This window comes from Rhinoraja longicauda, chromosome 26, assembly GCF_053455715.1.
Source record: "Rhinoraja longicauda isolate Sanriku21f chromosome 26, sRhiLon1.1, whole genome shotgun sequence".
NCBI lineage: Eukaryota > Metazoa > Chordata > Chondrichthyes > Rajiformes > Arhynchobatidae > Rhinoraja > Rhinoraja longicauda.
This window is the reverse complement of record NC_135978.1, coordinates 15,102,488-15,130,209: the sequence shown is the minus strand read 5'-3', so window position 1 is coordinate 15,130,209 and position 27,722 is coordinate 15,102,488. Positions and strand designations below refer to the sequence as shown.

At 44.7% G+C, this 27,722-nt stretch overlaps 1 protein-coding gene across 3 annotated transcripts in view; it reads right to left on the bottom strand.

Annotated features, from left to right (window-relative positions):
* clip2 (CAP-GLY domain containing linker protein 2) overlaps positions 1 to 27,722 on the bottom strand; it is a 107,622-nt gene that overhangs the window by 78,576 nt on the left and 1,324 nt on the right. Inside the window, exons 1-2 of one of the 3 annotated variants that reach the window (XM_078422474.1) lie at positions 23,412 to 23,460; positions 22,964 to 23,220 (exon numbers count right to left, since the gene is read on the bottom strand). In XM_078422474.1, the coding sequence (XP_078278600.1) occupies positions 22,964 to 23,066 (103 nt within the window). In that variant the 5' untranslated portion in view covers positions 23,067 to 23,220; positions 23,412 to 23,460. Of the gene's footprint in view, positions 1 to 22,963; positions 23,314 to 23,411; positions 23,461 to 27,722 lie in introns of those variants that run through there. The other 2 variants (XM_078422475.1, XM_078422477.1) reach the window with 2 other exon arrangements.

Sequence of the window (27,722 nt, the reverse complement as noted above, 5' to 3'; positions counted from 1 at the left end):
GCAGTGTTGAAGAAACATGAACTCGCACACAGAGCAATCCTCTACACTGGGCAGCATAGTGGGGCAACTGCTGGAACCACAGTCTCACTGTGCCAGAGACATGGCCTCGACCCTGACCTCAGCTGCTGTCTGTGTGGAGTTTGCACGTTCTCTCCTTGTGGCCACGTGGATTTCCTCCAGATTCCCCCCTCATCCCAAAAGACAGGCAGGTTTGTAGCTTAACTGGCCCTCTGACAATTGCCCCTCGTGTGCAGGCAGTGGGTGAGAAAGTGGGATTACATAAAATCGATGTGAACGTTTGATCGATGGGTCACTGTGGGCCACGCTGTATCTTCAAACTAAAGTTTACCCTTCGCCAGCAATCACTGGAAAATGACCGGAGTGGGGATCTCTACATGGATTCCTGCTCAATCCAATGTCAGTATCACAAGCTCGACAAAGCTCAGCATAGCCCAAGCCACCGTTCATTTATACACCAGGTTCATTTATATATACACTCTGTACGCCAGGCGTTACAATCCCCTCTCCCCTTCCTTTACTCCGTAAAGGCTCAGTTCTGCCCCCAGTGGGTAAACCCATGATCAACAACCTACCTTTCGCAAAATGCATGTTGATAAATCTTTGCATCATGGTGTTCGACTGCGCTTCACAACTCGTTCTTAATGATTTCCAACAGAATGCATTTAGGAGCAAGTTCCCAACACCAAGACTCAAACACCAAAAGAAGCCTGTTCAGTGCTGGGCTGTAATCTTATATCAAGAGCCCAAGATTCCACAAAAGTGAGCCATTTCCTTTTCAGATTCTTCTGCCTTGCGTCATTTTGGAACTTGTTCAACCTTACAAACAAAATATGCTGGGGGAAGGGAACAATCTGGCAATTTTGCCTGCATAACAAATAGGCCAACAAAAAGCTGCAACTATTGAACCAGGCATGCTGTTGAAATGAAGACCTTCTCATCCACGTAGTTCATTCATTCCACGTTCATACTTTTAAATTACACAACACTCACCACTGCCCCATACAGCTCCGACAAGCCCACTGTGCCACCATCGCCTGGCATCCACACGGGTAACCACACCACATTGCCAGCAACCCAACATAACATTCCCACCATCCCACCCTTCCCCCTTCACCATCCACCCTACACATCCACCCCATCAACTCCCCACTCCTTCCCCCTCAACTACCCACCCGTCCCATCCCTCCACCACCTACCCCATCCCACCCTCTCATTCCCCTCAACTACCCACCTCATTCTCGTCATCACTCCCCTCAACTGCCTACCATCTGCTCCTTCCTTCAACCACCTTCCCCATCACATCCTTCCCTCCTCTCAACCACCCAGCCCATCCCCCTCCTCCCCTCAATCACCCATCCCATCTCCTCCCACAACCACTCAACCAATCCCCTCCCTCCCCTCCCCATCCACTCCCTCCCCATCCCATCCACTTCCTCCCCATCCCATCCACTCCCTCCCCACCACCATCTACCCCTTCCACTCCACCACTTACCCATTCCCTCTCTCCATCTATCCCATCCACTTCACTCCAGCATCCACTCCCCTCCCTCTTACATCCCCCTCCACTATCTACCCCTCCCCTCACCGCCTTACCCTCCCCCCACCTCCACCATCTACCCCATCCCCTATCACATTCTCTTCCACCACCTCCACCCTCACCCAGTCACTTCCTGCCCCTCACAACTGCCCCGACCTATTCCATCTGTCCCTTTCCCATCCCCTCACCAGATTGTTTCTTGCTCCCCTTGCAACATACCCCATCCTTATCACTCCTCCCCTCTTTGTAATCTCATCCCCTTCCCATTTCTCTCACCCCAAACAGCCCTCTTGCCCCCAACACCCACCACATCCCCCGTCCACTCACGATTTTCCTCCTCATTCCCAACCACAATCCTCTCACCCTGCCAACCCCTGTCCTCCACAACCCCTCTACCACCCCAGTCCCCTCCCAATCTTGATCCCTTCCTTTCTTCCCCCACAATTTTGTTCCCTTACTTTCTCCCTCTCCAAACTCATCCACTTTCTTCCTCTCTCCTCCCCACCACATACACCCACATAGCCCCTTCTCTTCCTTGCCTGCACCAACACCATTCATCATCCCCTGAACCCTATCCAGATCCAATCATTAACTCACTGAGAGGAGGCAGGTGCTGGTTTGGTAAATTCAGCAGGAGACAGGAAGTTTAGACCAAGGCCCACATTAGGCAGTGCTTTAACATTTCCCAGCCTCATTTCGCATTAACCCTTCCAGTAAGCCGAAGCAAGCAACTTTCGTCGTGGCTGGAATCAGTTGCATTTATCTGACAAAGTTATCCAATTCCTTTGTACTCACATGTGTGACTGTGCCCTGGCCAGTAAATGTGGCCCTCAAACAATATATAATTGCTCTCACTCAGTAATTGAAGGTAATTTATTACACATGTCGCTGGTCTAGGACTCCTGAATTTATTGGCAACAATCAGTTCATTGAATTCAGTGACAGCTGTTCTGCTCACACAGCATAAAGTTCAGGATAATATTCACTTCAGATGGCTTTTCCTTCAAGGAGAAACTTTAACCTCCCATCTGTGCTGCTTATTGTAGTGTACGCTGGAGTTACATCAGAGGTGTGGGGAGTTGGGGGGAGGAACATCTGTTAAGCCTGCACACTGACTCACCAGCAAGGGTCCCTTGTGGTAAGGAGTAAGATTAAAGTTGCATGGATACTGTCATGGAAAAGGCAAGTGTAAAACGTGTCTTTATGTGTAGTCACTGCTGGCGGCCGGGGGAGAGGCGAGGATCGATGGAGTCATTGGCCAAGTTCAGGTAAGAGTTGGCATTGGCAACAGGGACAGGCACAGCCGGGAAGCAGCCAGGTGGCGCCGGCAGCCCGGCCTGGATGTGGCCATGGAGGCGGTGCAGGCTGGAGGTGATGTCTGCAGCCTGGCCTGAACCAACTGGGGAGGTGGTGCGGGCTGGTGGAGGCAGCCCTGCCTCGAAGTGGCCATGGAAGTGGTGTGGACCACTGGGGTGGTGGCGGCAGCCCAGCTTGGCCGTGAAGGTTGACAGGTCCATCCTCTATAACCAAAATCTGTGATTAAAAGGTCTGTAATAATGATGGTTTACAGTATGTCAAATCACTTATAGAAAGGGAAACTGTAGCAGACGCTACATTGCCTTTGAAGTTTGAACAATGATTGTTGTTTTAAGGCTGCTACTCCTACTAAGGGCCGTGTCTTGTGTCAAACTACGCTCTGTGGCAACAATGCATTTGACAGTTTAAGGGCCCTCATACAAACCTCGTTTGAGCTCAGATATGACAGTCTTCCTGAACACTGCAGTGTTGTCAGCAGCTCAGAATCCATTGAACACAAATACTTTTCAAAAACATCGCCATCCCAAAAGGAAAGCAGTTGATTGTGGAATCCATTCACATGTTTTGAATGCCTGTCAACTAAATGCAAGAAAGCAGGAAGGCTCTGTGTATCAGAGCACTGTGCAAGCTACACCAAAAATAACTTCATCCCAACTGTACTTGTTTCCTAAAAGCTTGGGAGCCCCTCCAGTGATAAAACAACATTGAAGGCTGGAAATCATTGAGCTCAAGGTCCTGGGTTGTCACCATAGCAACAGCCACAAAGGTATTGACCTTTTTGCAATGGAAGCTCAGTTTCTTGTTTGATCCTGCAGCCAGGTGTTGAGCCTTTTAAGGAAATAAACCGGGCCCAATGTTAGGTTTATGGATGCTGCCTATTCAGATTCAGATTAGTTTATTGTCATATGCACCAGGGTTCAATGGAATTCCTTGTTCACATGAAGCCTACAGAGTAAACAGTACTGTCCTACGGTACAGATAAATATAGCAATAAATACACAGACAAGTGCAAAACAGCAGAATGGTGCAAGATTATAATGCACAATCTGTGCAGAATATGAGATTATAATCATGGAATAAATGAATGAGGCAGAGTTAATATGGCAGCACCTCCAGGAATGAGGTGTGAAAGAGATAATTGTTTCAGGAGCGAAAAACAAAGTGCTGGAGGAACTGTGCAGGTCAGGCAGCACCTGTGGAGGGAATGGAAGGACAACGTTTCGGGACGGGGTCCTTCTCCAGACTGTTTCGGAGGTCGGATGGCAGTAGGGAAAAAAATTGTTCTTCAGTCATTCGAGCTATTGTAATATCTCCCAGAAGGTAAAATGGAGAAAAGAGATGGCTGGGGTGGCAGGCATCCTTGGCTGTCATTACATGGGTCCGTATTCCTTATGTAATGTTGTCCCCCAAGATCCAGGTGGGAAGTGAAAATGCTTTGAAAAAACACAGGCAGCAAAGATCAGGCCATCAGGTGCTCCTTCAAGTGACTTCCAGACCTCCAATCCACAACATTACTCATACAATACAATATATCTTTATTGTCATTGTACAGGGGTACAACGAGATTGGGAATGCGCCTCCCATACGATGCAATGGAGATGGAAACAGCACCAGAATCTTTGCTCAGGACCAAAGGTCAAATGTTTTGATGATCATGAAGGGGATGGTTTGTGTTGGCAGCGAATCATGATTTTGGTGATTAAGAAAATAAATTTTGGAAAAAACCAATAACCCCCACAATTAAAATGTGGACTATGGAAATGACAGAGACCCTGCATTTGGAAAAAATAAGGTTTGCCTTAATCGACAAACCTGAGTTATTTTTAAAAATATGGTCTCCATTTATTGAATTTTTAGAAAAGTAAATGGGTTTGGCACAGGACTAAAATAAAAAAAAATAAAAAAATTTAAATAAAAAGTTGAAACTTGAGTTGGGGGGTTGGATGTACAGCTGTGGTTTTTGTCTCCCGGATCTACTCCCGTTAATTTTTTATTGTTAGATCCTTTTTTTTTTTTTTTAACCCTCTTACTCTCTCTTCCCTAGTTTATAGTTTTATATTTTTATTTTTACTTTCTCTCTTCAAAAATTTAAAAATTGAAGCTATGTAAGAACTTTGTAACAAATGTGTTTTTTTTAAATTTCGATTTGTATATATGCTTTTCAAAAAAATTTATTAAAAAAAATTTATAAAAAAAAAAAAAAAAAAGAATAATAGATCAACAGAATGAATAATAAACTTGGGCAACGTCCCAACCACCCAGAAGGGGTGTTATACGAACGCAGAAGGGCAAAGGTAGCACCATGATATGTAGCACCATCGAACAGATGGGTATCCAGAGAGTCAATGGGCCAAATGGTCTCCTGTGGCTTCAGCAAATACAAGAATATAAAGCCAGGCTCTTCCTCTACTTTCTCAAATTTTATCTCTCATTTCTACACATGTCAAGAAAGAGAGAGAGTTGGAGATGTTAGAAGCAGAAGTTCGGGGTTTAGGAAGCACAGGCAGCATTGAAGGAAATTAAAATCGGAGAAGTTCAAGTAGCCAGAATTACAGTGTAGCTACTGCCCTAATAGAACGACTGCCTCACATTTCCAGCAACCCAGGTCTGATCCAGTGACTTAGTGTGGTTTGCATGCTCTCCCTGACACTACATGGGCTTCCTCCAGATGCTCTGGTTTCCTCCCACATACCAAAATACACGATCAATGATTTTACTGGGCTGAGCTTTGGAGGTCTTCCTCTGGGTGGCTTCTTTTGAGACTTCCACTTGTACACAGCTGAGCAACCACAGGTCTAACTGTCTGTCAGATAACTTCACAATGGAGACAGTTCAAAATGCATGTTGCAGCTAAAAACTAGCAAGAGGGATATCGTACAGATGGATAAAATAGGCTCACCCTGAGTTGAGTCTCATTTTCTATTGCTTTCAGGTAGAGTCATACAACGTGGGAACAGGCTCTTCAGCCCAACTTGCCCATGCCAATCAATATGCCCCATCTACACTAGTTCCACCTGCCTGCTTTTGGCCCATATCCCTCTAAACCACCCTATCCAGGAACCTGTCGAAATGAAATCTGTTCAATATATTACTTTCTCGACAGGCGAAGGGACTGTGGTGTGTTAGAATGATGAGTGGCTCACAATAGGTCTCGATCATATTTAATACCAAAGAGACAGGTAGATCAACCCAGCTAAATGGGAGCATTTTGTACTGGACAGTGCACAGGTAATCCTACCTGTGGAGACCACTGCAGAAGTAAGGACATTGACTGAATGGAAGGACAAGGACAAAACCATAGCTGAAAGTGCTTTTATCGTCGATGTTCCTGCCAGGTTGCCAGGGCGACAGAGAAAGGAGGCGTGGTACTCCGCACACAATCTCCATTCAGCAAATGCACAGAGTCAGTGCAAAAAAACGTGGAGTCAGCGGAGCAGTGACTGTTAAATCTGGAGCCAGCACTCGTTTCCTTACAAACACCCAGTTGATTACAATTTCAGGCCTGTCCTCAGAGTTTAATCCTTCAAACACAAACCGGCACCATAAATATATTTCTTTCTGTCTCAAAGGAGTCCCTGTCATTTGGATGGGGAAAAAAAAAACTTTATCTGCAAGTGGTGATTAATGGGTCTGATCGAGCGACACGTCCCAAGGTTGTGTGGCTGAGGTGGTACGGCTCGACGCACGCAGAACCTCTGCGGTGTTGCAAGCAAAATGTTCCAGGAGAAAGCTTCCACGCCCCTGGTAGGCAAGTCCATCTTCAACCTACTGGCCCTGCATTTAAACTCCAGATTAGTGCGACTGATCTGATCTATCCAGACAGTCACATCCGGAAAGAATGGGAAAGCGCGGACACGCAGCAAAATAACAATTAATTTTGTTTAGCAAGAGCCGAGGGATGGATAAGGCGGTCTACAAACCTACAGGGTGAAATATTTAGCAAATGGGAGGACAGAACCAATTTGGAAATCGCAGCATTACATTTTCATTGTAAGCTTAGCAGCAAAAGCATCACCATCCAAATATGGTATCAATCAACTGGACCCAAATATAAAACTTTAAATGGCATATTTTGCATCGTTTGATTGAAGAAGTTAATTCACTCATTGGGTGGTTTACAACTGTATAAATCTGCCTATTTCAATAATCGGAAAAAACAGACAGACCTGGAATTTCTTAACAGCTTGCAGAGATGAGCTAAGTGATCGCTAACAAACATCGTTTTGGCCACAGGGCCAGTGGTTGGAAATTCAGAAGACGTTGGCTACCTCTGGATTGGCTTTGAGGAAGGGAAGGCTTTCCCGTGCACTATACCATGGAAAGGAGCCAGTCTAGGGAAAGGGAAGGTGGGGTAGGCCATCAGAGAGATGGGCGATGGGCAGGGTTATCTGGCAGCAATTGGTGATGGGCGGGCAGGGGGGGAAATAGTCGGGTCAGGCGGTTGGTGATTTTGTGGAAGATCTGGGTCATTTCTGGCTGATGGGGCAATAATTGGGTGATCAGTGGGCCAGGGAGATGGATGTTTGCTCCATGGGATGGGGAGATGGTAGGGTGACCCAGGGTAGAAGTCAAAGAAGAAACATTGCTGGTCTTTAGCCACTCTAACCCTTCTGCCAATTGGGAGCTTTAAGATGAACCATTAAATATCAGGCCGAGAACACAATAAGACAATGTGTCATCTCCTCGACGAGTCCCGTGAGACCTCCCTCTCACTGCTCCCTTTCTGTGGTTTCCCCAACAGTGTGTATCAAAGGCGTTGAAGAGCAAGTCATTGGGAACTTCATGGTTCTAGGTGTAAATATCATCAATAACATGTCCTGGTTCAACCGCATTGAAGCAACAACCAAGAAAGGATAGCAACCCCTCCACTTCCTCTGAAGGCCAAGGAAATTTGGCACGTCTTCAACGGCTCACCAATTTCTACCGGTGCATGATAGAAAGCATCCTATCAGGATGAACCACAGCTCGGTTGGGCATCTGCTCTGCCCAGGACTGCAAGAAATTGCAGAGTTGTGAATACAGCCCAGTCCATCATGCAAACCAAACCCACCCCTTACAATCTGCCTCATTGCATATTTTTAACCTAGACTTACTTTGTAGCTGCAATATAATATTCTGCACTCAATTTTCTCGGTTGCATTACCTGATGTACTCATGCAGGGTATGGTTTAGTTTAGTTTTGAGATACAGGCCCTTCGGCCCACCAAATTCTCGTCAACCCATGATCACCCATACACTAATGTAAGAAAATAGCTGCAGATGCTGGTACAAATCGACGGTATTTATTCACAAAATGCTGGAGTAACTCAGCAGGTCAGGCAGCATCTCAGGAGAGAAGGAATGGGCGACGTTTCGGGTCGAGACCCTTCTTCAGTCTGAAGAAGGGTCTCGACCCGAAACGTCGCCCATTCCTTCTTCAGTCTGAAGAAGGGTCTCGACCCGAAACGTCGCCCATTCCTTCTCTCCTGAGATGCTGCCTGACCTGCTGAGTTACTCCAGCATTTTGTGAACCCACACACTAGTTCTCTGTTATCCCACTTTTGTATCCTACACACTCGGGCAATTTACAGAAGCCAGTTCACCTACAAATCTCCACATCTCTGGAATGTGGGAGGAAACTGGAGCACCCAAAGAAGTCCCACGTGGTCACAGGGAGAATATACAAGCTCCGTATAGATGGCACCCATAGTCAGAATTAAATTGTCAGGCAGCAACTCTACCACTACATTACTGTGTCACCTTGGATAACACTGGATAACAGGAAACAATATTTCCACAGTTTCTCGATACATAGAGTCATACAGTCAATACAGCGTGGAAACAGGCCCTTTAGTCCAACTTGCCCATGCCATCCTGCGTTTGGCCAATATCACACTAAACATATCCTATCCACGTACCAAACGTTTTTTAAATGTTGTGATAATACCTGGCTCAACTGCCCCCTGTGGAAGCTCCGTTCCATATACCTACTGACCTTTGTCTAAAAAAAGTTGTCCCTCAGGTTCCTATTAAATCTTTCCCCTTTCACCTTAAATGAGACATGTAACAATAATAAATCAATACCTACTGCTTCTGCTCTTCAAAGAAATACCCTATCTCATCTCTTCTCCTCTCCTCTTTATATCGGCTATGTTCCTTCTCCACTCCCAGTTCGGATGTAGATTCTCGACCGGAATTGTCAATAGTTTCTTTCTCTCCACAGATACCGCTCAATCTGCTGAGTTTCTTCAGCAGTTCCCAGCATCTGCAGTCTCTTGCGTCTGCACAGAATTGTCTGTCCGTTTGACATTGCAGAGGAATGCTTGAGACTGCAGGGAGATAGGGATGGTTTGGCCTGGTGGCCAGAAAAATAGCAAATGCAGTGTGATCCAGAGCAGTCCGTGAAATTTAAAGGAGATCTGCGCTGTGGGGTTTTCCATGTAGATGGTGGTAGGTAATATGGAAGAAACTGCCAGAGGAGGTGATGGAGGAAGAAAGAATCGCAACATTTAAAAAAGGCTTTCGGATAGGAAGGGAGGAGAGAGATACGGGTCTAATATATGCAAATGGGATTAGTACAGATGGGTATCATGATCAGTATTGATAAGTTCGGCCAAAGGGCCAAAGTGTACTCCATGACACTTCAAACTTGAAAAACATCCCAGAATCTGTCTACACATTTTCTCTAGTGGAAATGCTGAAAAAGCCACAAATCACTCACTGCCCTTTGACACCAAACTGGGTGGTAACTGGAGTGCCAAATTGCTGACTTCACTGAGAAAATTGCATAAACTTCACTGAGCAAATTGACCAGAGGAACAAACAAAAAACTGGGAAACCTGTCTTAAAATAACGAATATGTAGATACAGCATTCCTAAACAAACCGACAGCCACATACAAGGAAAAATGAGGTAGGTAATCAGCAAAGAAAGGTACTGCAAGAGCATTTCAGGAATTGAGGCCTTGTATGTAGGAAGGAACTGCAGATGCTGGTTTAAACCAAAGATAGACACAAAATGCTGAAGAAACTCAGTGGGACAGGTAGCATCTCTGGAGAGGAATGGGTGACGATTCGGGTCAAGACCCTTCTTCAGACTGGTTAGGGATAAGGGAGTCGAGAGATATAGACGATGATGTAGAGAGATAAAGAACAATGAATGAAAGATATGCATAAAAGTAACGATGATAAAGGAAACATGCCTTTGTTAGCTGTTGGGTGAAAACGAGGGGTTAGTGTGACTTGGGTGGGGGAGGGATAGAGAGAGAGGGGTAGCCAGGGCTACCTGAGGTTAGAGAAATCAATATTCATACCACTGGGGTGTAAGCTGTCCAAGCAAAATATGTGATGCTGTTTCTCCAATTTGCTTTTAGCCTCACTCTGACAATGGAGGAGACCTTTGATTTCTCCATTATGAAGGGTCTCCAACCTGAAATATTAACTCAGTTTCTCTTTCCACAGATGCTGCCCGACCAGCTGAGATTTCAAGCAATAGTTATTATTTGATTTTCATTTCGTTTAAGTCCATAGCTCCTTGACGGTAGTAACACAAGTAGATGGTATGGTAAAGAAGGCATATGGCATGCTTGCCTTTATTGGTCGAGATCACGTATTAAACTGAGGTTAGACTCCATTTGGAGTCGAGAGTGCATTTCTGGTCATCACACCATAGGAAAGATGCGGAGGCTTTGGAGAGGCTGCAGGAGAGGTCCACAAAGTTGTTGCCTGGATTGGAAGGTCTGAGTTGTAGAGTGAGATTGAACAAATTTGGATTATTTTCTCTGGAGTATCAGAGGCCAAGAGGATGACCTAATAGCGGTTTATAAAATGAAGTGAGGCACAGATAGTAAAAATCTGTCTCTTAGGTAGTAAATGTCAAATATTAGAGGGAATAGGTTTAAAGTGACAGCAGGGAAGTTTAATGGAGATTTACAATGCAATATATTTAAAAAACGGAGTGGTGGGTGCCTGGAACACACTGTAAGGGGAGAAGCAGATACAACAGCAATATTTAAGAAGCATTTAGACAGTCAATGAACGGTCAAGGAATGGAGGGATATATGCTACATGTATGCAGGTGGGATTAGTGTAGTTTGACATCATGGTTGACACAGACACGGTGGGCCGAAGGGCCTCTTCCTGTGCTGTTCTCCTTCTCAATGTCGGGACAATTTACTTTCCCTTTGCATTCTCCACCTTTCTATCATGCAACTATTTCATCTCTTTCTTATTCCCCTTTTCTTACGGCTTCATCTTTCTCCTTTCCTTCACATCCCTCCGCTTCTCTGCTTCCCAATATTTCCCTCCTCTCTCCTTTTCTACTGTAGTTGTGGCTGGGTGACTGGAAGGGAGGGAGCTGTGATCTGGCTCTGATGCGTGTGTTGGTCTGAGCCTCGTCGATTGCTCCCCAGCAGAGAGCTCGGCTGACAGAACCTGCAGAACCTCCTGCCTTTCACCCACTGAAGGACAGAGGCCCTTCACAGCAACAGCCTCAATCTCAGCCTCAGGGAGATCGCGGCCTCACCCACTACAAATGGCCTTTCCACGAAGCTGGACAAAAAGGAAGTGGAGCAGGAGGAGAGGTGGGGAGAGGTACGAATAGCAAACACTCACACTTTAAAATCATGCAGTGTACAGATCTCCAGTCAACTTTCACATGTCATCCAAAAGGACATTCTTTGTGCGACAATCCACTTCAAATTCTTAAAAATATTTGTCCCAGGAGGCAACTGAGAGACTGCAGATGCTGGAATCTGGAGCAATTAACAAACTGCTGGATCTGCCTTGGCAGCTCCAAGTTGGCACAATGGAGAATTATTGGCACGGACTCCGATCTCCAACTACTGAACTGTGCAGCACACTCGAGTGCTCTGAGAGTTGATCCTGTACGCTCTGCTGTTTGGGACCGTGGGCATAGGTGAGTTTGAGCAGTCATGCTTAATTGGAGCTTCTTGGTTGAAACTATAAATTGAAGGTACATGTTCCAGCTTACTTTGGTCGATGTCAATGTGAGAAATGCGTAAACTCTTTATCTGCAACACCATGTTGGTTTCAATGCCAATTACGATGGGATGGAAGGAGGCATGTGTGGCTACAAACACCAGCAGCATCCTGTTATATAGAGTGGCAAGTTTTGTGTTGTGGGCTATGTTGTTCCAAGGGATTTTGCAAAATCACTCATCTGTCACGAACCAGTACAACATCACAGAATGATTGAGAATCGTTTAACCATTGATCTGCTGGTAGGTAGAAAGGTAAATTATGAAGAGGATACAAGGAGGATGCAGAAGGATATGGATGGATTAAGTGAGTTGGCAATAATGTGGTAAAAGGATAATCGTGTGGAATCTTGGGCAGCACAGTGGCTCAGCGGTAGAGTTGCTGCCTTACAGTGCTTACAGTGCCATAGACCCGGGTTCGATCCCAACTACGGTTACTGTCTGTACGGATTTTGTACGTTCTCCTCGTGACCGCATGGGTTTTGTCCAAGATCTACAGTTTCCTCCCACACTCCAAAGGCATACAGGTTTGTAGGTTAATTGGCTTGGGAGAATGTAAATTGTCCCTGGTGTGTGTAGGATAGTGTTAATCTGTGGGGATCACTGGTCGGTGCGGACTCGGTGGGCCGAAGGGCCTGTTTCCACGCTGTATCTCTAAAACTAAAAATAAACCTGTGGAGAATTCTGGTCCATTCCAGCAGGAAAAGTGAAAAATAACATGATCTGATTGTGAGAGATTGCAGAGTTCTGAGAAACAGAGGAAACTGGGTATCCGAGTGAATGTTTCACAGCAGACGAGTATGCAGATCCAGTAAGTAAATAGGAAAACTAATAGAATATTATTGTTTATTGCAAGGAGAATTGACTATGAAAAGGAGATTATGTTTAAATTATTGATGACATTGGTGAGACTATATCTGGAGCACGTGCATAACATTGGTCCCCATATTTCAGGAAAGAGGCTAATGTTTTGGAAGTTGATCAGAAATGTAAGGTTTAGGTTTAGTACTGTCATGTGTACAAATGCACAGTGAAAAGCTTTGTTTTGTATACTGTCCAATCAGATCAGATAAAACCATACGTAAATATAATGAAGTCAAATGTACGATAGAGAGATCAAAGGGGAAGATACAGAGTGGAGAATATAGTTCTCAGCATTGTTCCTTAGACAAAGTCCAATGTCCGCAATGGGGTAGAGGTGAATCGGGCAGTTCCCTAGCTCATGGAAGGATTGCTCAGAAGCCTGATAACAGAGGGGAAGAAGCCGCTCCTGAATCTGGTGCTGAACACTTTCAAGCTTCTGTGCCTTCTGGCTGGATGGGAGCAGGGTGAAGAAGGAATGGTGGGACAACGTTTAGCAGGGAAGCTCACACACTTTCCATAGAACGGGCACTGAAGGATCTACATGTTGATCAATTTGATAGTTTACTGGACTCGTGCATAGAATGGTGGGTTGTCCCAAGAGGAAAGATTGGACAGACTCGGATTATTTCTCCTGAGTTAGGAAGAGTGAAAGAAGACCTAAATAGAGCAAATAAAATACTGTGGAGAGGATATTTTCTCATCCGGCAGAATTTAGAACGATGGTCACTGCTAAAAAATATGGGTCACTGGTTAAAGACGGCGATGGGACAATTTTGTTTCTTCTCAGAGAATCGTGAATCTTTGGACGGTTCTTCTTCATGGGGGTGGGGTGGGGTTAGGGTGTGGGAGTGCAGGACAGAAGCATTTTTAAGGGAGAGGTAGACAGATTATGGATCAACCAGGGGACGAAAGGTTACCATGGGTAAATGGGAATCCAGAGTTGAAGTTACAATAATTAACCAGGATCCTATTAAGTGGTGGAGCTGGCTAATTCATGTGTTCATGCATAAGAACAGCATCAGGTAGATGAAAGACTACTCTCAGCCAGATGCAAGAGATGAGGATAGAATAAGATTAGGTCTCTGGAAGGTATGAGCTCATGGTGAGGCAGTAACCCCAGTGCCCAGATGGACCATGAAAATGGCTCAAAGGCCAAATGTAAAGTATGTAGTAACATTGGGGATGGTCTTCTGAGTTTCTGCTCAAATGTATTATTTGTACAGACTTCAGGGGGTTTAACCCGGCATCAAGCCACACTAAACTGATGGCGTTTGGTGGAAGCATAGAAGGCCCAACTCTTGATGAACATAACTGGCTGGCAACACACACTCAGAAACACCAGCCTCAGAATATAATCATGACAATTCTTCATTCTCCAGCTGTACATCCCTCACACTGATGATTCTCCAAATGAACTATGTTGGTGAACTGTTTTTCTTAAGCAATGTGTATATAAATGTCATGAAAACCAGCAACAACTATTCCTTTTTGTCAAGTTTTCCCCGTGGCCTCATCTTTAATGATCCATTTTCCAGCCCTCCAGCCTTCAGGTCATCCAAGTGCCTCGGGCTTTAGCTTTTTGGCACCTTATGTAACTTACACCTCCTTTAATGGCCGTTCATGTAGCTGTGAGGACTCTCTGAAGAGCTTCATCCCTAAATCATTCTTTCACACCTTAAGGCCTAACTTTTTGAGCAAACATTCAGTTCGCTGGCCTTCTGTGACTTCAGTTCTTTTTGATAACATTTCTGTGCAGCGCCTCTGAATGTATTATTATGGTGGAGTTGCCATACGTGACAGCAGACATTACATGCACCTTGCAAACTTCACGAACGCTTGATTCACAAGATATAGGAGTAGAATTAGGCCATTCGGCCCATCGAGTCTACTCCGCCATTCAATCATGGCTAATCACTGCCTTCTCGTCCCATTTTCCTGCCTTCTCCCCATAACCCTTGACACCCGTTGTAATCAAGAATTTGTCTATCTCCGTCTTCAAAATATCCACTGACTTGGCCTCCACGGCCCTCTGTTCCACAGATTAACTACCCTCTGACCAAAGAAGTTCCTCCTCACCTCCTTTCTAAAAGAGCGCCCTTCACTTGTACTAAACTATGGTGTTTCCCATTTTAACCGATTTGAGATACAATGGACAGATCACATTAAACCTGACACAGTGATGTTTTGTTCCTAGTATTGACCTCCACTACAATGTTATTCAGTGCGCCAGAGTATAATGAGGGATTTTAGAAGGACATACAACGATCATAGGACTACTCTTTCGTTCTGAACATAGTCGAACACAAAGCAAAATCCTAATAATTCATACAGTTTATTGATAAACACCTTTTCCTTTGGGGGAAGTATTGCTGGTCATCCACGAGTTGCATTGGAGGGAAACTTAGGCCAATAATAGATGATTCTTAAAGAGAACAAGACAGACTTGTTTTTGGTTGATTCATTGTCCATGGCATGGGTGAAGGGCTTCAGCTCAGTGATTCATTCCGAGTCTTTGGAACCCATAATGGTACAGACACAGGCTGGAACATGAATCAAAAAACAAGTGTAGCGGAAATGACTGTTGGCCTGTTCTAGTCTGAATGATAAGTGTACTCCTCGCAAAGCCCTTTCTCTATCAGTTTAATGGAGGTCATAGCCCACTTACTTTCTGAATGACGATTTTAAAAAAAATTAAACTGGAAGAATTACTGCCTTCATTCAACCCTGATATTGTACCAAGTACATTTTGACATGGCACAATGAACTCCAGGGTCTTAGATAGTGTATTTGTTCATTGGTCTGGATTGATTCAGTTACAAACCGACTGGCTCTCCGCTGCAACAGCTGCACATTCAATCTTAAACCAGAACTAACAGCTGCTTACCGGCTAAGGTATCTTTCATGGTTAGTCCAACAAGTGAATCAAGCCGAGACCATTAAAGTGGCAAGTAGTTGGAATAATTCAAAACCAACATTTGAAAGTACAGTACTGTTTTACTTTAAGCTTTCCTTAATGTTAATGGAGTTTAGACAATCAAATTAGCTAGGTCCGGATCACGCTACAGCTTTAAGTTTGTAGAGCATTTTATATCACAATGGCAATAATTGAAGTGGACAGTTTAAATTTGGAGGGAGATTTTCCATCTTTACCTCCTGTAAAAGGAAATTCCAGCCATCCTGGAACCTTTATAAGAAGAGGGTTCATAACAAATTTGAGTATGTGAGGAGTTTGGACATGGGGCTTTTAAAAGCATCTTTGTGATATGCATGTTAAAATATTTTGAAAGTCTAAAAATGTGCAAAAGTTGAATTTCTACATATTCTTAAAAACAAAGACATTTCAGAAAGTTGAACACGTCAACATATGAAGATGAAAACAGCAGTTGTCAGCAGTGGTGTGAATTTTATATTATTTATATAAAACCTGTTGAAACACACGATGATGTCACCAGATCATTGCAAGAATTGTGTAGAAAAGGGGGGAATTGGAGTGCTTTGAGGATTATAACTGCTGTCGAATTGAGATATCGAATCAAATGAGGTAACTGGTCAAGGGTTCCTGAACTTCCAGATTGACCAAGTGAAGAACACCAGCCAACCCTTCCAGAAAATGGATAATCCATAAATGAGGATACAATCCAATTCTTCTCTACATCAATGCGGACATTGGACTTTGTTTCTGGACTGTTCGGTACCGTATTGCTCTGTACTGCTGAGAATTATATTCTGCACTTTGTATCTTTCCCTTTGCTCTACCTATTGTAGTTGAGTTTGGCTTGATTGTATTTACAGGTATGTATAAGATTATCTGATTTGATTGGATAGCATGCAAAACAAAGCTTTTCATTGTTCCTCAATATACACGACTATAATAAACCTAAACCAGCCAGCAAGGCCTGCCAGCTTTCTGGAGATTTTAATTACTTTTAAGGTCAAAGTATAGTTTCCAAATCAAAATGCCAGTATCAACAGCCTCACAAGATTGCAAATCATAGTTCCACTACACCTCAATTCTGTTTACCTCATGCAGCCCCATATCCCTTGATACTCATTACATAAAGGTCCTATTCAATGTTGACGTTATGGCAACAGAGGAGAGTGGCTCGTTATGGCTTTCAGAGGAGAAATTCTTAGATTGCTAATTGTTAAAAATGTGCTCTTCACTTCCCTTTCTGAATGGTCTATATAAACTTTGAGATTATATCCTTTTGGTTTCTATATCAGAAACAAATAATTTCTTGGTATTTATCCTGCCAGATGCTTTGAGCATTTTAAACACCTCATCCAGACCAAATTTCAATATTATAATTCATTATGGCTTTGTCTGTAATTAAAATTGCGAATGCCTGAAACATGTTTAATGATTGTGCTAATTATAACAAAAAGGTGAAGGTTGGTGAGCGTGAAGGAGAATGGATTAGTAGGATCTGTTCGATGAGGCAGTTTAAATAAGGTGGAAAGATGATCATATGTTTAAAAAGAGAGAGAAAGACATAAAGAAAAAAAGGCTTTATAATAAATTTTATAATAGAAAACTATAATATACTTTTAATAAAGCACGCCCAACATCTTTCTCAGGATTTCCAACAGCACCATACAGACAGTGCACTTCTGAAGCCTGGATACTGATATGGAATGGGAAGGTCGTGTCTTACAAACTTGATTGTGTTTTTTCAGGAAGTATCACAATGGGGAAACTCACTCGACAATGTTATACTGGCCAAGTTCACACATTTGGTTTGCATAAGGATTAACATTGTCAGACTCAGTCTTGAAGCGGTCTTCAACAAGCCATTCATGAAAATAAAGATATTCTGAGACACACCACACCGCAGCAAACACAAAAGCTCTACTCTGTGCCTAATAGACTGTACAGCTGTGGTCTGATGTAATACCAATTGGGACCCACCCCTCCTCCCTCTCTCAGCATCTCACACCTTCTGTGCTAAGCCTCCGATACTGTCCAATACTTAAGTGTGATTTCGGTATATCAGTAGACAAAGAAATCTCTCCTCTCAATGCCTCCCCACCCTCTAAATCATTCCGAGTGAAATCTCACACAGAACCAAAGCCGGTAGAGATGTTACCAGAGTCTTACTGAACCCTGGAAGATGTTAAGCAACAGCATTGGTAATGCAGAAAATGACTGCACAGAAGGCCATACAACCCATGCTGACTAACAGTGACCTGTTTAGGATGCTGCTGCTTCCTATTTGTCATCTTACTGTACATTAGGTGACAATAGCATCTGGATCTTTTCAATGAGAGCTTCTGCCACTAGCATTTTTGCAGACAGCAAGTTCCAAATTCCAACAGCTCTCAAACAAATATTCCTCAGCTCCCCTCTAAACCTTCCACATATTCCTACTATTCTACACTCTTTCCATATTAATCCACCCATCAAGAGAAATAGGCCCTTTCTGACTTCCTGTACCTTTACACTGAATGATTAAAACTCCCTCAGCCTCCTGAGTAAAAAAAAATACCACTCTAGCCAATCTTTCTTCAAAACTATAATTATTCAACTCTGGGAACTTTGCCTTTCTCTCTTGAGATATTACATCTCTCCAATCTCCCAAAGCAATTTATTGTCAGTCAAGTACTTCTGTTTGACACAAAATGCTGGAGTAATTCAGCGGGACTGGTAGCATTTCTGGGGAGAAGGAATGGGTGACGTTTCGGGTCGAGACCCTTCTTCAGACTGATGTCAGGGGGGTGGACGGGACAGAGATAGAATGTAGTCGGAGACAGTAAGACTGGTGGGAGGACTGGGAAGGGGGAGGGGATGGAGAGAGAGGGAAAGCAAGGGCCATTTGAAGTTAGAGAAGTCAATGTTCATACCACTGGGGTGTAAGCTAGCCAAGCAAAATATGAGGTGCTGTTCCTCCAATTTGCGCTGGGCCTCACTCTGACAATGGAGGAGGCCCAGGACAGAAAGGTCAGATTGGGAATGGGAGGGGGAGTTAAAGTGCTGAGCAACTGGGAGATCAGGTAGGTTAAGGCGGACTGTGCGGAGGTGTTCAGCGAAATGATCGCCGAGCCTGCGCTTGGTCTCGCCAATATACAGGAGTTGACATTGGGAACAGTGAATACAGTAGTTGAGGTTGGAGGAGGTGCAAGTGAGCCTCTGCCTCACCTGAAAAAACTGTTTGGGTCCTTGGATGGAGTCGAGAGGGGAGGTACCTGGGGAGGGGGTGGTTTGGATGGGAAGGGACGAGTTGACCAGTCTCTGCGGAAAGCAGAAAGGTGTGGAGATGGGAAGATGTGGCCAGTAGTGGGATCCCGTTGGAGGTGGCAAAAATGTTGGAGGATTATATGCTGCAAGCAATGGCTGATGGGGTGGAAGGTGAGGACAAGGGGGACTCTGTCCTTGTTACAAATGGGGGGGAGGGGGAGCAAGACTGCAGCTGTGAGTTATCAAGGAGACCCTCATCTATAATGGAAGAGGGGAACCCCCTTCCCCAAAGAATGAGGACAATTCCGATGACCTGGTATGGAAAAGCTCATCCTGGATGCAGATGCGGCGTAGACGGAGGAATTGGGAGTAGGGGATAGAGTCTTTACAGGAAGCAGGGTGGGAAGAAGTGTAGTCTAAATAGCTATGGGAGTCTTCTGTTAAATGTTTCATATCAGTTTCGGAGAACAGATAGGGCCTCAGCTTGAGGTGTCATCTGAAGGATCTCATATCTGCCATTGCTGCATCAGTTCACGACAGGGCCATGTGCGACAGTACCTGGAATGGGATTTTCTGATTGCGGAACCAATCCAAATTACAGGCCTCCGTCGAGCAGCGGTCTGAGAAAGATCACTTGCCATCTGCTCTTGTTGGCCCTCTTGTCTGGAGCACACTACCCAAGTGGTCTCCTCTGTTGGCAAGCCAACTAACTGGTGGGGCCCAGAGGGGTATGTGTTCAGTTCTTACCTCAACAGCATGTATAGTGAGAGAGGATTTAGCGCAGTGAAATATCTCAGGGTTTCACAGGAGAAATATTCAACACAGACTCACACAAGCTAAAACGAGGGCAGGTGAGGTTCTAAAGGGAGCAGTGAGTTGAGAGAGGAAGAGGTTAATTTCAGACCCTAAAGCCTGAGCAGCAAAAGATGTATCTGCCACATGGATAATAGCTATAGTTGGGCGATCCCATAAAAGCCAAGTTGCACAAGTGTAGATACCTTGTGGAGGTTGTGGAGATATAGAAGCTTGCAGAGATGTGCAAGGCTGTGTAAGGGCAGGGCTGTGGAGGGATAGCAAGGATGACCATTTTAAATTTGGGAGCTACTAAGTACCAAGAAGAAGTATGCGGTGAGCTGGATTTGGCAAGAGTTAGATTACAGCCAATATCATTATGTGGCCAAGAGAGCTGCAGAATAATCGAGCCAATAGTACCAAAGGTATAGGAGAGGGTTTCATCAGCAACGCAGTCTTAATCAAAGATAATCGAGCAGAGCAAGATAGACCACTCGACCCTGAAAACCGTAGTATGTCATGGCGCCATTTTAGTAGGCAGAAACTTGCAGAAACATTTAAAAAGCAAAATAACAAAAATCTGTGAATTGATAGATGAGATATATTCTGCATTTTGATGGTATCTTCACACATACTGTTCCCCCAAAACATTGATTACACTGCGAGAGGCGGGTTTTGCTTACTAAAATGGCGGACATTCCGCTCCTTTGCATACTACACTTCAGTATAGGCGACTTCAACGGAGTGGTCCATCTTGTTCCTCTAGTATCTTTGGTATTAATGATGATGCAGATCTCTGATAATCTGGTCATCGTCAAGACTTGCCACTGAGAGGGATGGAGTTGGTGGTTTATAAAACAGAGATCCAAAACAATAACTTTAATATTTGATTGGGGGAAGTTTCTATTCATCCAGTCCAACCTGCCTGAGATTGGAAGGGGCAAGAGAGGTGATGAGGAGGTGGAGCTGGGTCTTGTTAGTGGAACTTGATGTGCTTTGGACCAAAGATAAACACAAAATGCTGGAGTAACTCAGCGGGATAGACAGTATCTCTGGATAGAATGAATGGGTGACATTTCGGGTCAAGACCCTTCTTCAGACCATTCTTGCTATTGTCAAAGGGCAGCATGCAAATAAGAAATAGAAATAGATTCTTGAAGGACCACCACAGGTAACATGGAATAAGTGGGAACAGAAGCCATGGTAACTGATATATGGACCCAAAATGTAACAATTAAATATACTATTATAGATCAGACTTGGAAAGATGATGGGGGAAAATGGTGTGGTCAAGTGTGCTAAAGGTTGCAGGCAAGTTGAGAAGGGTGATGAGGGTTTGGACAATGATATCACAGTCACCTTGAATGCAATAGTTGAATTTAATAGAAGGTTGTTTTTATTGTGTAACTATTTTGACTCAAATCAGAACAATTAAACACGCTATTAAAACATTTTCCATGTTTTAATGGCATATTTAATTTTTTATAGGTTTTGATTGTTTTTGAAAGGCAGTGCAGTAGCAGAGTTAGTTCAGCCACTGCCTTACAGCACCAAATATCCTGGTCACTCCTGATCTTGGGCGCTGTCTGTGTGGAGTTTGCATGTTCCCTTTGTTATTGCCTGGGTTTCCTCAGGGTGCTGCAGTTTCCTCCCACATCTTGAAGATCTGCATGGCAGTAGGTTGTACAACCATTGTAAATGGCCCTGGGGTCTGTTGGTGAGTGCTAGAATCTGAGGGTAGTTTAAGGGAATGGGGTCGAGGGAGTGGGGGTTGGGGGATTAGGGGGGAGAGAATTAAAAATGGCTGATAGACACAAAAAGCTGGAGTAACTCAGTGGGTCAGGCAGCATCTCTGGAGAAAAGGAATAGGTAACATTTCAGGTCGAGATCCTTCTTCACACTGAGAGTCAGGGGAAAGGGAAATGAGAGATATAGAAGGTACATAGGACAAATGAATGAATTATATGCAAAAAGCAAGGAAAGGTGGAGCCCAAAATGGTCCATTGTTGGCTGTGGGATAGGTGATAATGAGTTACACAGACGGTGAAACTCAACAGGACAACAATGAAACTAGTACAGTGACTTGGGTTGGGGGGGAGAGATAGGGTATGCAAGGGTTAATTGAAGTTAGAGAAATCAATATTCATATTGCGAAGGTTGCAGGCGAAAAAAATGGGATCCAAGTTACATGGGTGGTTGATGGTTGGTGTGGACTCAGTGGGCCAAAGGGGCTGTTTCTGGTCTGTCTTCCTCTACGACTATACTTGTGAATGCTCTTCTTCCATTGAGTTTTGCTGGTCAGCTCGGAGGCAGCTTGCACTGGGAATGCCTGGGGAATCCACTACTCAAGACAAGAGCACATTTGGTGGGATGATCAGGAGTCAACATGGGTGGTGAGCGGCACAAGGGACATTCCAGACCAATATTCCAGGGATAGATGATGACAGTCATGGGAGATGACAGCACATTCCGTGGTCCAGGTCAGGAACACAAGAGAAATACATGTATATTTCCTTATTAACCTAGATCATTCCACTGTTTTTCTGCATCACAGTTAATCTTGGCACAGGCTCCTAATTTCAACCACCAAAGAGTAAATTCGTCCATTTTACAAACATCTACATTTCATTGAATGAAATCCACCTGTCATCAGTCTGATGGTACAGCACATTTCAGGGACAGGCTGATTGGGGATGGGGGGGGACAAGATTCTTTATCTTGCCTTCTCAAAGGTACTTTTAATCCCCCCAAAAAAATACGATTAGGAAATCGCAAAATTGTCAGCGTCTTGAAAGTTGCAGAATATGCCACTGCTCAATTATTGATAACAACGCATTTATTGATAACAACGTATTTAAAGTAGCAAAAATCTTCAAAGGCATGGCATCAGTTGAGCTCAATTTGATACCGAGCCACATCATAATAGGCGGGTTAATGTCAGAAATAAATAACTCGGGAGTTCAAGTGACAGACAGGGTTCCCAGCCCCGTGTGCATTTGCCTCACAATAGCGCCAAGGTGCTTTGTGCATTATGAAGGCGTCAGATTTGATGCCGGTCCCCAGGACGGGGGCGGAGGGGGCGGAGGGGGCGGAGGGGGGGGGAGGAAAAACAACGCAGACAAAGAATTTGTGTGGAGGGCGCTTTTTGCGTAACTCTTAGCCCACAGTCACCATGTTATTATGCTGGGAGAAGGCAGCCACTGGGAACCCATTCTCATTTTCTCTACCAAAGGCAGCGGGGTTTCTCCGGGGGGGGGGGGGTCTACGCTCGGCCTCTTACCTTCCTTGGGTCCGGCGGCCGCTGCAGTGCCTCGGCCCACTGGGCTGGAGTGCTTGTTGACCCGTCCGGGGGCTTTCAGCCCACTTGGCTTCAGCAGGCTCATCTCAATCACGTCCGTCTTCCCTTCTCCCTCCTCCTCCTCCTCCTCCTCCTCCTCCCCCGGCAGACAATGCTTGTTCTCTAGGAGGAGCGGGGATTAGCACCGGCTGCTTCACGCATCTCCCCAGCCCGTCACACCCCTCTCATCCTCACAAGACCTAATTGTTAACCAGAAAGACACACACACAGAGAGAGAGAGAGAGAGAGAGAGAGAGAGAGAAAATCTGCATCACAACTGTAATCAGCCCACTGCCCCCTCCTGCAGAAATCACCCACCCACCCACCCCCATCTCAGTAATCCACCGCCCGCTTTAGATCCAGGAGAGGTCCATTTATTCAGCATCCTTACCGTGCCTTGCCTCTCATCCAGCCCGTTGCGCTGCGCCGATTGATTATTGGTGCTCTTGCTCCCTCCCTCCCTCCCGCCCCTGGGCTGTTGCCTCTCCCTTTGGCTGCCCGTGTAGGATGCAGAGGAGCCGAGGAAAGCTGACAGCATCCAGTCACAAGGAGCCGAGCACACACACTCGCGTCCCCTTCACGCCGGTGGAGCAAAGATTGATACAAGTATCACTCGCACGTTTCTGCCTCTCATTCAGAAATCCGGAACCCAGGAGCTGTCCAATGCTGCCCTTTCTGCTACAATAAAAGCCAGCCGAATGTGTGTGTGTGTCCCCCACCCAGACTGACTGAGCCGCCCTTAATTCTGGACAACCAGCAACCAAGAGACTGGCTTGGTATCCAATGCAGTGTTTCTTCAAGCAGTTGGGGTGGGTGGTGGGGTGTCACAGTTCACTGGAAGGCTGTGATTGACTCCCAGCTCTGCTGAGTAAATGAACAAAAGGAAAAGTGATAGGGGGAGGGCGCTGTCTCCCCCAGCTGCCTCTTGTTTCTCTTCGCCAGCCTGCCTTATGGATTATTCATTGGGGAAGCAGCTGGGACAGGAAATGAATGTCAAACAAAGGCGGAAGCTCAATTCCTGGTTGAAGTGCTGCTGCCTACTCCTCTCGGTCTGCTGCAGAAAATCCTGACTGTAGGGACAGTGTGGCGTGTCGAGGAAGGAGTTAAACCGTGAGCCTTTGACAGCTTCACTCTCTGCCGCCACACTTTAATCACTCGCCAAGAAGCATCAGTATTTTTTTTAAATCAAGCCTTTAACAAAAAATATTAAAATATCATAAGCGTGACCCCAGGTTGGAATGTAATTCATTTTCGTATACAGCTACGTACAAGTATCACCATTGAAGTGCTTATGTATAGTGATACTTGTACTGAACGATATACAAAAATGAATGTCCCTGTACCTCGGTTCATGTGACAATAAAGCACCAGAGTGAGACTCATAATCAGGCTAATTCTTGGTACTGTAGAAACAAGGAATTGCAGATGCTGATTAATACACAGGGTAACTCAGCAGGTCAGCCAGCATCTCTGGTGAACATGGATAGGTGATGTTTTGGGTTGAGACACCAAACATTACCCATCCATGTTCTCCGGAGATGCTGCCTGACCTGCTGAGGTGCTCCAGCACTTTGTATCCCTTTAGAAACATAGAAAATAGGTGCAGGAGTAGGCCATTCGGCCCTTCGAGCCTGCACCGCCATTCAATATGATCATGGCTGATCATCCAGCTCAGTAGCCTGTACCTGCCTTCTCTCCATACCCCCTGATCCCTTTAGCAAAAAGGGCCACATCTAACTCCCTCTTAAATATAGCCAATGAACTGGCCTCAACTACCTTCTGTGGCAGAGAATTCCACAGACTCACCACTCTCTGTGTGAAGAAATGTTTTCTCATCTCGGTCCTAAAAGACTTCCCCCTTATCCTTAAGCTGTGACCCCTGGTTCTGGACTTCCCCAACATCGGGAACAATCTTCCCGCATCTAGCCTCTCCAACCCCTTAAGAATTTTATATGTTTCTATAAGATCCCCCCTCAGTCTTCTAAATTCCAGCGAGTACAAGCCCAGTCTATCCAGTCGTTCCTCATATGTAAGTCCCGCCATCCCAGGGATCAATCTGGTGAACCTTCTCTGTACTCCCTCTAAGGCAAGAACGTCTTTCCTCAGGTTAGGAGACCAAAACTGCACACAATACTCCAGGTGCGGTCTCACCAAGGCCCTGTACAACTGCAGCAGAACCTCCCTGCTCCTAAACTCAAATCCTCTTGCTATGAATGCCAACATACCATTCGCTTTCTTCACTGCCTGCTGCACCTGCATGCTTGCTTTCAATGACTGGTGCACCATGACACCCAGGTCACGTTGCATCTCCCCTTCTCCCAATCGGTCACCATTCAGGTAATACTCTGCTTTCCTGTTCTTGCCGCCAAAGTGGATAACCTCACATTTATCCACATTATATTGCATCTGCCATGCATTTGCCCACTCGCCTAATCTATCCAAGTCACTCTGCAGCCTCCTAGCATCCTCCTCGCAGCTAACACTGCCACCCAGCTTCGTGTCATCCGCAAACTTAGAGATGTTGCATTCAATTCCCTCGTCCAAATCATTAATATACACTGTAAATAGCTGGGGTCCCAGCACTGAGCCTTGCGGTACCCCACTAGTCACTGCCTGCCATTCCGAAAAGGACCCGTTTATTCCTACTCTTTGCTTCCTGTCCGTCAACCAATTTTCTATCCACCTCAACACTGAACCCTCAATACCGTGTGCTTTAAGTTTGTACACCAATCTCCTATGTGGGACCTTGTCGAAGGCCTTCTGAAAGTCCAGATATAACACATCGACTGGTTCTCCCTTATCCACTCTACTAGTTACATCCTCGAAAAATTCTATAAGATTCGTCAGACATGATTTGCCTTTGGTAAATCCATGCTGACTTTGTCCGATGATTTCACCACTTTCCAAATGTAATGCTATCACATCTTTAATAACTGACTCTAGCATTTTCCCCACTACCGATGTTAGGCTAACTGGTCTATAATTCCCTGTTTTCTCTCTCCCTCCCTTTTTAAAAAGTGGGGTTCTATCGTTTAATCTTACTGGCATCGCCCATTGGGCTCTGCCCTCTATTGCTGAATATCTGTGGGCACTTGTTAAGTTTATATGTGAAAGCCTGTCATCTTAGCAAGATATAGAAGGCTGCTGACAATTCATACATCTGCCATAGAGTCATACAGCGTGGAAACAGGCCCTTCGGCACAACTTGCCTATGCCAATCAACATGCCCCATCTACACTAGGCCCACCTACCTGTGTTTGGCCTAAATCCCTCTGAACCCGTCCTATCCATGTACCAAAGATAGACACAAAATGCTGGAATAACTCAGCAGGTCAGGCAGCATCTCTGGATAGAAGGGATGGATGGCGTTTCGGGTCCAGACCTTTCGAAACGTCACCCATTCCTTCTATCCAGAGACGTTGACTGTCCTGCTGAGTTACTCCAGCATTTTGTGTCTATCTTCAGTGTAAACCAGCATCTGCAGTTCCTTCCAACACTATCCATGTACCATGTACACCTGAATACAGTGTTGCAGTATTAAGACAGCACATAGAAGCTGGGTGGGACAGGGGACCATCTTAAACAATAATCTATGGGACTTGGGTCCAGACAGATTTTGAATCTCTCCTCGTCATCTAACTGCTTGGTGAGAATGCATTTGTGCATTTTCACCTCATTTTCTAAGGATTGCAAACATTGTTAAGTACAAGTACGAAAGCTTGATCCCACTGGCAAAAACACAAAGATTTGAACAAACAATTGTACTTAGGTCTTTTACTGATGTTACCATTCTCGAAAGCATGCTCCTGAATTGACACGCTTTGGGTTGAGAATACTAAAGCCTAAATTTAATTATAAATGCATTTGACTTAGGAAGAATAATTCAGTATTATCAACATTTCTGTAATACCCAGCTCTTACAGAGTGGCTGTAAATACTTATAGAGGTAAGAAGAAAAAATTGAAAAAAAGTGAAATGGCACTTATGTTGGTAACCTCAGCCTCTGTTAATCTGATAATATCCTGGTCCTTATTAAATAGTGAGGATAAACACAAAAAAACACCATCAAATTCGACCTGAGTAATGATACCAGCCATAAAAATTAAATTAGGAGAGAAAGCAGTAGCCTGAAAGGAGGAAAAGGTCAGAAAGTTAAAGATTAACCACAGCACATATGCAATGGAAGTATTAACCCGGTTATGGCAGTAAGCATACTGGTTAAGTCAACAAAACAAACCCCATAAAATTCTACAAACACTCAGCGGGTCAGGCAGCATCTGTGGAGAGAGAAACAGAATCGATGGTTCGGGTCAAAGATCCATTATCCGTGGTTAAATTACAGGGCAAGTAGGCAGCGTTCTTTACTATTGATTCAGAGACACGTTCAAATGCCATCATGGCAGATGTGGAATCTGGATTTTCTTTCAAGAAGCTAGTAATGATTACCATGATCTAGTCTGCATAAAAACAAATGCATCTGGTTCACTAATGACCTTCAGGATCTTTTGCCCTTACCCGGTCTGGACCATGTGTGAGTCTAGACTCACCAATCTGGTTGACTTTGAACTGTCTCCACAGTTCATAAAAATGCAGGATGGACAAAAAAAGTGTTGGCTTGCCATTGATGTTCACATTGCATGAAAAAAAAATGTTTTAAACTGTGGGGTAGCGCAGCGGTAGAGTTGCTGCTTTACAGCGAATG